Source organism: Scomber japonicus, chromosome 10 (genome assembly GCF_027409825.1).
Source record: "Scomber japonicus isolate fScoJap1 chromosome 10, fScoJap1.pri, whole genome shotgun sequence".
NCBI lineage: Eukaryota > Metazoa > Chordata > Actinopteri > Scombriformes > Scombridae > Scomber > Scomber japonicus.
The window spans coordinates 34,092,654-34,103,241 of NC_070587.1; the positions used below are offsets into that span (position 1 = coordinate 34,092,654).

At 40.1% G+C, this 10,588-nt stretch overlaps 1 protein-coding gene across 1 annotated transcript; it reads left to right on the forward strand.

The window, feature by feature from the left end:
- The first annotated feature begins 4,002 nt into the window (after nt 1–4,002).
- rpp25l (ribonuclease P/MRP 25 subunit-like) lies at nt 4,003–7,351 on the forward strand. Its single transcript, XM_053327350.1, is given in 3 exon segments — nt 4,003–4,048; nt 6,173–6,315; nt 6,317–7,351. Coding segments are annotated over 2 exon segments (693 nt in total). The 5' UTR covers nt 4,003–4,048; the 3' UTR covers nt 6,867–7,351.
- The last annotated feature ends 3,237 nt before the right edge of the window (nt 7,352–10,588 follow it).

Sequence of the window (10,588 nt, forward strand, 5' to 3'; positions counted from 1 at the left end):
GAGATGAAAAGTTCCTAAAAACTTTCTAGTTAGGGATCCGGTTTGGCCGTGGCGGCGCCGACAATTTCCTTCGCCATTCAATCCTTCGCCATTAAACAGGAAGTCCTTATAACTCCTACAGACATCGTCCGATCTACACCAAATTAATCACGCATGTAGAGGGTCCCGCCCTGAACACGTATATGCATCAATACTGTGTCAGCTCCATAGCGCCACCTACTGGATACAAAAGTGCCCTGTTGAAAATTGAAAAAAAATTGAGCCCCTCAAGTCAGATTGACATAGACAAACGAAATTTGGTACACATATGTATCTTGTAAAGACGCACCAAAAAGTCTCTTGGACCAATGACGTCACTCCAACAGGAAGTCGGCCATTTTGAAAAATATGTGGATTTTGGCGTTTTCCACGCCATGTACTTTAACGAACTTGTCCTAGGGATTTAATCCGACCGACTTCAAATTCACTCAGAAACATCTTGAGACATTGGAGATGAAAAGTTATCAAAAACTTTCTGATTAGGGATTTAGTTTCTTCGTGGCGATGTGAGGAATTTTGATGTTTCGCCATTAAACAGGAACAGCTGGCCAAATGGGGGTACTGCACCCCGTAGAAGATGAAGGAAATTGAGCCCCTCCCTCCAGATTGACGTAGATGAACAAAATTTGGTACACTGATGTATCATCTAAAGACGCACAAAAAAGTCTACGGGGCCCATGACGTCAGTCCAACAGGAAGTTGGCCATTTTGAAAAATATGTGTGATTTTGGCGTTTTCCACGCATTGTACTTTAACGAACTTGTCCTAGGGATTTAATCCGACCGACTTCAAATTCACTCAGAAACATCTTGAGACATTGGAGATGAAAAGTTCCTAAAAACGTTCTAGTTAGGGATCCGGTTTGGCCGTGGCGGCGCCGACAATTTCCTTCGCCATTCAATCCTTCGCCATTAAACAGGAAGTCCTTATAACTCCTACAGACATCGTCTGATCTACACCAAATTAATCACGCATGCAGAGGGTCCCGCCCTGAACATGTATATGCATCAATACTGTGTCAGCTCCATAGCGCCACCTACTGGATACAATAGCGCCCCCTTGAAAATTGAAAAAAAATTGAGCCCCTCAAGTCAGATTGACATAGACAAATGAAATTTGGTACACATATGTATCATGTAAATACGCACCAAAAACTCTCTTAGACCCATACCCTCACTCCAACAGGAAGTCGGCCATTTTGAAGTGAATTTGCAATTTTGGCACAGTTTGATACAATTTTCACACCACGTACTTTAATGAATTCCTCCTAATCCGACCGACTTCATTTTGACTCTGTGTCATCTCAAGACCTTGAAGATGCATCACACCAAGTCTCGCTCAGTAGTGGCGGGGCGGGGGAGCTTGGGCCCGATCATCGCTGCTTGCAGCTTTAATTATACTTTTTATTTTAAATCATCATCTTCTATTAATAAATGTTGAATCTTTTTATATACCACAAGTCATATAACTACAATACAAAACAATAAAACTAAGGCTAAGGCCCTACAGTTGCTAAGGGCAGCTAAGGCGGTTGCTACGGCGATGTGTGAGAATCTGCTTGGAAATTCTCAAAATGCCCCAAAATTTCTGACAAGGTCCCGAACAATTGCAAACTGTGAGAAAACCGTAAGTCCTGTCCAAAAACCGGAAACACCGTGAGAGACACAGAAGCCGGCAGATTCTGACAGTGTTTATTTTATTCAGATATTCCTTAAAATGAGTGAGTAAGCTCAGTGCGAACACAGAGTGAGATTCTTTCGGGGGAAAAAAAAGACGATTACATTAGAGTCAGTGGGGAGCGAGACAGATATTGCTGCCGGTCTTGGCCCCCCCATTTAAATTTTGTAAAGAGCCCACCTGTCTACGTCACATTTTATGAATCCCAACACCTATGTCTACATTTTGACAAAAAATTATTTGTCTCCTTTTTACGGTTTGGCAAAGATAAAAATTAAGGTTATTTTTTACTGCACTCTAACTAACTGCCGCTTCCACTCTAACTTTGAAGAAAAAGTGATTTCCACTCCTCGTTTGACTGCTCATAGTTTGAAAAGTTTACATGTTATGTAAAAACAGTTTGGTTTTTTCCAGAGAGGACAAGTTTTCCTCTGTTTTAAAGTTTGAATCACGTTTCTACATGCACGTACGGGAGAGCTAGGTGACCTTGAAAAAATGTGAAAAAAGGTGAAATTTTGGGGGGTTTTCAAAACATTCCCATTAATTTCCAATGGAGAAATCTCACGGTTTTTTGGGAATAACTTTGGGACTTTGGGACTTGGAACATGTTCCAAGCTTGCTCCACACTTTTCTTCCCATCATTCTGGTACAGGTTGATTTTAGTTTCATCTGTCCAAAGTATGCCGTTCCAGAAGTAGACTGCCATTTTTTAGATTTTGTAAGTCTAATCTTTCTATTCTTGAAGTTTATGAATTGATGGCACCTTGTATTTGCTCTCATGAAGTCTCCTCTTTATATAAGACTTGGATAATGATATATGACCTGGAGACTTGGCTGGATGTTGTGAAGGGATTTTTTCTTTACCATGGAAACGATCCTGTGATGATCCACCATCACATTCAAATGTATTCTGGCGTAAGAGCTAACAGGTGTTGCTGCATTGGCTCACACTAAACAATAACACAGTGAGTTAGTCCAGGGAGGATTTCATGTTGGTAGGAGTTATGTTTCTGAAGGATTTCTGCAGAATACTGGTAATATTATCTGTATATTGGCCACAGAGGTGAGAGTGAACAGCTGCTACTTCTGACAAAATTCTGAAGAAAAGACTAAAAACTACTCTTATCAGTTATCATCGTTCACGAAGACGTCTCTCTACCACGAAGACGCAGGGCCTTCATGGCAAGGCAGCTTTCTTTGTATAACACATTTCATACACAGGAGCAACTTTATGTATTTTACATAAAACCAAAATATTAAACAGTAAAAATTGGAAACATTAAAACATACAATTAAAAAACAAGAACACTGAATTAGAATAAAAAGAAAACAAAGTACAGACAGAGAGAAAGAGAGACAGAAAATAAAAATCAGAGATTAGATTAGAGAAACCTAAATGTAAATGGGTTGGTAATTGATCTTTCCTTCCTTCCTTCCTCCCTCCTTTTCTTCCTTCTTTTCCTTCCTTCCTTCCTTCATCTGTCCTTCCTTCTTTCCTCTGTCCTTCTTTCCTCCCTTCCTCTTTTCCTTTCTCCCTCCCTCCTACCTTTCTTCCTCCCTCCTTTCCTTCCTTCCTTTCTTTCCTCCCTCCCTCCTACCTTCCTTCCTTCCTTCCTCCCTCCCTCCTTTTCTTCCTTCTTTTCCTTCCTTCCTTTCTTCTTTTCCTTCTTTGCCTCCTTCCTTCCTTCCTTCCTTCCATCTTTTCCTTCCCTCCTTCCTTATTTCCCTCCTTCCTTTCTTCATATCCGTCCTTCCTTCCTTTCTTCTTTTCCTTCTTTCCCTCCTTCCTTCCTTCCTTCTGTTTTTCATCACTTCCTTCCTTATTTCCCTCCTTCCTTTCTTCTTATCCTTCCTTCCTTCCTTCCTTCCCTCCTTCTTTATTTCCCTCCTTCCTTCCTTCCTTCCTTCCTTCCCAGTATTGCATTTCTCACCATGTTCTCTGCAGTAGAGCCTCATCAACATCATCAGTGATGTTTAACTTCGTATCTTTGTTCCAGACACGATACACAAATGCAATATGATTAAAAACTTTGATAAACACTGAGTACATAGAACTAATCTGATTAACACATCTCATCAATTGCTTTTGTGATGATTTTTTTAATTTTATAGAGACATTGTGGAAACCCCGGATATCACAAAAACGGTTAGAGTTTTTTTAATGTATCAGGTCTGACCGTCTCCAGCCCAATAGGTGGCGGTAAATGCGCCTTTAAGCTGGTTGCAAACCGCCATTAAAAACCGATAGAAGAAGGACTGTACCATGTTATCTTCATACATCCGTGAAGTAAACATGTGGAGAGTCCTGCTGTAGGAGACATAAACCCGTTTAGTGAGTATAAACCCTGAATTTAAACACTTTAATGAAACAAACTCACTTGTTATCGTGCCACATGTGTGTTGCGTTCAATGCACCTCCGTAATCTGTAAAACTAGGTTAATTTAAACATGTTAGAAAACTGAACCGACTGGGTTATTAGCTGTAATTAGCAAATGTGACTAAAACTACAGTCTGTCAGCGTATATTCAACATGATCTGAACTATGTGATGCATCTGAAATACGTTAAAAACTTAATGCATTTACAGTTTTCTTTGCCACACGTGAATCTGCCCTCAATTAATTAACATATCTAATTAAGACATGGAGTCATTTCGGTGTCTTACTTTATTCGGCAGACATCCAGGAACATAAAGCACTGTTGTGTTTGGTAAAGCAGCAAACTGAGCCTTCATTAAACATGTCACCACTGAAGGCAGAAGTAAGAAATACACTAAAATAAACGTATTTCTATACAGTGAAGTGGATTTTTCAATACGCCGAATTATGTGTAAGATACAAGCAGATAATTAAATGTTTGTTATGTTCCTTCATGCTGAATGTTTGGCCTGCAAGGATCAATTTAAGAGTCACTGTAGTGAACTGTTAATGGAGTTTGGTGTGTATGAGGGTTTTTACTAAGTTTAATTGTGTTTTAATATTTAACATGACAGGTTTATCTATCCAGTCCTGTTAGCTGTTAACACTGAACAGAGCTCAGCAGGTGAAAGTGTACTGCAGTATTATGAGTGATGTAGTATGCAGTATTACAGTAAAAATACTGCAGTATTATGAGTGGTGTAGTATGCAGTATTACAGTAAAAATACTGCAGTATTATGAGTGGTGTAGTATGCAGTATTACAGTAAAAGTACTGCAGTATTATAGTGATGTACAGTAGTATGCAGTATTACAGTAAAAGTACTGCAGTATTATGAGTGGTGTAGTATGCAGTATTACAGTAAAAGTACTGCAGTATTATAGTGATGTAGTATGCAGTGTTACAGTAAAAGTACTGCAGTATTATAGTGATGTAGTATGCAGTATTACAGTAAAAGTACTGCAGTATTATGAGTGATGTAGTATGCAGTATTACAGTAAAAGTACTGCAGTATTATGAGTGATGTAGTATGCAGTATTACAGTAAAAGTACTGCAGTATTATAGTGATGTAGTATGCAGTATTACAGTAAAAGTACTGCAGTATTATAGTGACGTAGTATGCAGTATTATGAGTGATGTAGTATGCAGTATTATGAGTGATGTAGTATGCAGTATTACAGTAAAAGTACTGCAGTATTATAGTGATGTAGTATGCAGTATTACAGTAAAAGTACTGCAGTATTATAGTGATGTAGTATGCAGTATTATGAGTGATGTAGTATGCAGTATTACAGTAAAAGTACTGCAGTATTATGAGTGATGTAGTATGCAGTATTATGAGTGATGTAGTATGCAGTATTACAGTAAAAGTACTGCAGTATTATGAATGATGTAGTATGCAGTATTACAGTAAAAATACTGCAGTATTATAGTGATGTACAGTAGTATGCAGTATTACAGTAAAAGTACTGCAGTATTATGAGTGATGTAGTATGTAGTATTACAGTAAAAGTACTGCAGTATTATGCGTGATGTAGTATGCAGTATTACAGTAAAAGTACTGTAGTATTATAGTGATGTAGTATGCAGTATTACAGTAAAAGTACTGCAGTATTATAGTGATGTAGTATGCAGTATTACAGTAAAAGTACTGCAGTATTATAGTGATGTAGTATGCAGTATTACAGTCAAAGTACTGTAGTATTATAGTGATGTAGTATGTAGTATTACAGTAAAAGTACTGCAGTATTATAGTGATGTAGTATGCAGTATTACAGTAAAAGTACTGCAGTATTATAGTGATGTAGTATGCAGTATTACAGTCAAAGTACTGCAGTATTATAGTGATGTAGTATGCAGTATTACAGTAAAAGTACTGCAGTATTAGAGGGATGTAGTATGCAGTATTACAGTGAAAGTACTGCAGTATTATGAGTGATGTAGTATGAAGTATTACAGTAAAGTACTGTAGTATTATGAGTGATGTAGTATGCAGTATTACAGTAAAGTACTGCAGTAGTAACATATGTGTCTACAGATGGAGAACTACAGTAAAGCTCGTTGGGTGGAGCAGCCGTCTGTCTGTCCGTTCCCGGGTCTGCCCGCCGATACGCCTGAGGTCCGCGTCAAAGATGGCAGCAAGATCCGCAACCTGCTGCGCTACGCTCTGAGCCGCATGGAGGCCAAGCCCCGAGCGGCGGGGGGGGGGGGAGGAGGGTCGACCCCCGCCCGAGGACGGAGGCGCGGCTGACGAAGCGCCGGTCCGTCCGCTCTGCCGCCACGTGGTCTTCACGGCCAGCGGGAAGGGCGTCTCCAAAGCCATCACCTGCGCCGAGATCGTGAAGCGGCGGGTCAAAGGTCTCCACCAGGTGACCAAGCTGCTGTACAGCGCGGTGGAGGAGGTGTGGGAGCCGCTGGAGCCCGACGCCGGCCTCGACAGCCTGACCGTCAGCAGGAACCTGCCCACCATCTGGATCCTCCTCTGCAGGGAGCCGCTGGACTGCAGCCAGGCCGGATATCAGGCGCCCGGCCGCTATGACGCTCTGTGGGCTCAGACTGCCAGCAGGGAGGAGGGGGGGGGCTTCACCGGACAGAGAGCAGGACACAGGAGGAAGAGAGGAGGAGGAGGAGGAGGAGGAGGAGGAGGAGGAGGAGGAGGAGGAAGCAGCAGAGGAAAGGGAGCCGGCCGTCAGACTGGACGCCCCAAAGAGCCGATTAAAGGACAGAGCTGATCCAGATCTTAAAACCCTCTGAATCCCAGACAGTTGAACTCAGTGTGGTCTCATGTTTCCTGCTCCTCTGTAGATTCAGGACAAGCTTGTATAAGCTGATGTTACTCAATTCTGTCTTCATGTTAAATCTGTTAGAAAAAAAGAAAAAATGAAACTTGGAAGGAAGGAAGGAAGGAAGGAAGGAAAGGAGGAAGGGAGGGAACCATTTACATTATTAGTATAAGTCCACTTAAATACATGCTTTTCTTCCTTCCACCCTCAATTCCTTCCTTCCCTCCTCCTCCTTTCCATCCTTCCTCCCCCCCTCCCTTCCTTCCACCCCCCTTCCTTCCTCCCTCCTTTCCTTCCATCCTTCCTCCCTCCCTCCTTTTCTTCCTTCCACCCTCAATTCCTTCCTTCCCTCCTCCCTCCCTCCCTCCCTTCCACCCCCCCTTCCTTCCTCCCTCCTTTCCTTCCATCCTTCCTCCCTCCCTCCTTTTCTTCCTTCCACCCTCAATTCCTTCCTTCCCTCCTCCTTTCCATCCTTCCTCCCTCCCTCCCTTCCTTCCATCCTTCCTGCCCCCCTCCCTTCCTTCCTTCCACCCCCCCCTCCTTCCTTCCTCCCTCTCCTTCCTTCCATCCTTCCTCCCTCCCTCCTTTTCTTCCTTCCACTCTCCATTCCTTCCTTCCTTCCCTCCTCCCTTCCATCCTTTGTAAATAAAGTGATATTTTGGGGTTCAGAGGGTTAAGTTTTGTTACCCTGCATGAAGACATGAGTAACATCAGCTGACAGCCAAGCTTGTCCTGAATCTATAGAGGAGCAGGAAACATGAGACCACACTGACAGTCTGAACTTTAACTGCCCCGCCAAATTAAAATCACTTCATCAGAGAGACAATCCATCAGTCAGCTCAACTTTGTTCTAGTAAAAGTTACATTTATACTCGTACTGAATTTTGCCAAAAGTCATCATCATTATTATTATTATTATTATTATTATTATTATTATTATTATTATTATTATTATTGGAGCAGACTTATTTAAGTGTACAGAGGCGGCTGTGTGGTTTGAGCTTGCTGGTTCATTCATCCAGCTACTAACGATCATCTACATTAATCAATTATAGAAAAATGAGATTCAGAGTTAAATAAATAAAATAAACCAGAAAATATTCATATTTAAGAAGCAGGAATCAGTATTTTTGTTTTTCAGTGAGAGAGAATTCTTCAGCTCATTTAGACTTTAAAATGTTTAGTTGTTTTTATTCTGAAATTAAATAATTGTTGATTTTTAAATAGAGTCACGCTGAAGTAATCTGATTACTGCAGGAAGACGACAGGAAGTGATTCATATGAAACATGAAGCTGATCTCATGTTAACGTCTGCAGTCGTTTGGTTTTCTAAACTTTCTCACCAACAGATGTTTATTTGATTTTAACTTTGTGTTTTTTGCTGTTTTGAGGAAGTTTGACTTGAACTCTGAGTTCTGAAAATGTGAGTGAAAAATAATTAAAGAGGTTTTTTTTATATCACAGAATTTGCTAAAATTATTTTCTGGTTGTCAAGACTTTATTTTAACCTTCCTGTTGTCCTCAGGTCAAGGAAGGACAGGAAGGAAGGAAGGAGTAAGGAGGGAGGGAGGAAAGGAGGATGGAAAGAAGGAAGGAAGGAGGGAGGGAGGAAGGAAAGGAGTAAGGAGGGAGGGAAGGAAGGAAGGAAGGAAGGAAAAGAGGAGGGAAAGGATGGATGGAAGGAAGTGAGGAAAGAAGTATGGAAGGAGGAGGGAGCAAAGAAAGAGGGAAGGAAGGAAAGAAGGAACAGTCAAAAGAGATGGGGTCAGTTTGACCCAGGAGGACGACAGGAGGTCAACTATTACTCTTCTCCATACTTATTAGTGACCAGTACAAAATACACAACATACAGGACAGCAGGGGGCAGCAGATACATGAATATCTGGGTTTATTGTGTCCATGAGGTTCAGTTTAAATTTAAAGGGTTAAAATGTGAAAATAAACGTATGAATAACTTCACACATTCTTTTTTTGTGGACCCAGCATCAAATTTCTGCTTTTAATCCATTTAGAGAGAATATATTAGAGGATTATGGTAAAAATGTCTAAGTGGTGTAACCATAAAAACTTTGGAAGGAAGGAATGAATGAATGAGGGAAGGGAGGAAGGAATGACAGAAAGAAAGAAGGGAGGGAGGGTGGTAGGAAGGAAGGAAGGGAGAAAGGAAGGAATCAAGGAAGGAGGGAAGGAGAATATATTAGAGCAGGGGTATTCAACATTTTCCAGGCCACGGACCCCCAAAATGATGGAAAGAAGGAGCGAGGACCCCCTACTTTTACATATTGTATAAAATTGTGTTTTACATTAAACTGGTCCTATAGTGCCATGTATAAATGTACCTTAATATTGTGCATTCAATACTAAGATATTCAAATAATACCAGACATCGTTGGCGGGACAGGTGGCGTGAATGAACCAGTGCCCAGCTTGAAAGAGCTCCTATGTGTCACTGAATGTGTGCATTGCTGACTGAAAGACATCTTCTGCCTCCATTTATCTGTTCACTACAGTGTGTTGGATTCAAAGACATGTTGTATTTGTATTTAAAGACATTTCAAGTTGTGGAAAAAATTGCGAGGGGGAATATAAAAAAAAAAAATCTAATTAACCAAAATTTTCGCAGCCCCCCTGCAGTACCTCCGCGGACCCCCTAGGGGTCGCAGACCCCCTGTTGAAGACCTCTGTATTAGAGGATTATGGTAAAAATGTCTAAGTGGTGTAACCATAAAAACTTTGGAAGGAAGGAGAATATATTAGAGTATTATGGTAAAAATGTCTAAGTGGTGTAACCATAAAAACTTTGTACCAAATAATTGAACGTTGCTTAAAAACAGTAAATAGTCAATAAAACACCATATCAACTAGTTTGGCATGATCTTACATTATAACTTTTATATTAAATAAAGCTAATGGAATACTATTGTTCTAAATATTACATTTAATCTGGGTAACCATGGAGACCAGGAAACATTTACAGTCATTATTAGTATAAGTCCACTTAAATACTCTGTAGGTGATACAATATTTAATATCTATCATTCTACTGTGGTTACACCGGTTTCTTTCTTTCTTTCTTTCTTTCCTTCCATCCTCCCTTCCCTCCTTCCTTCCTTCCTTTCTTCCTATCTTTCTTCCTAGGTGGATAAAATATGTAATACCTATCATTCTTTTGTGGTTACCTCTGTTTCTTTCTTTTTCTCTCTTCTCTAACATCTTGTTCTCTCTTCTTCCCCCTCTTCCTTTCTTCCTACTTGTTCTTTTCTTAGTCCTTTATCTTTCTTTCTCCTCTTTCTCTTTCTCTTGTCTTTCTTTCATTTCTTTCTTTCTTACCATCTTTCTTTCCTCCCACTTCGTGTTCTTTCTTTCTCTTCTTGATCCTTTATTCTGTCAATCTTTCTTTGTCTTTCTTTCTTTCTTTCTTTCTTTCTTTCTAGGTGGATAAAACATTTAATATTTATCATTATTTTGTGGTTACACCATTTGACATTTTCCGGAGCATTCAGTCTTACTTTTGGTTTAAAAAAATGGTGCAAATGTACATAAATATAATAGAAGAAAGAAATGAAATGTTCACATCCACAGATATACTGCAAACATTAGTAATAGTAGTGATTTATTTTAGTCCTTATGAACTATTCTCCAAAAATAATGCACATAGATTAATAACAATA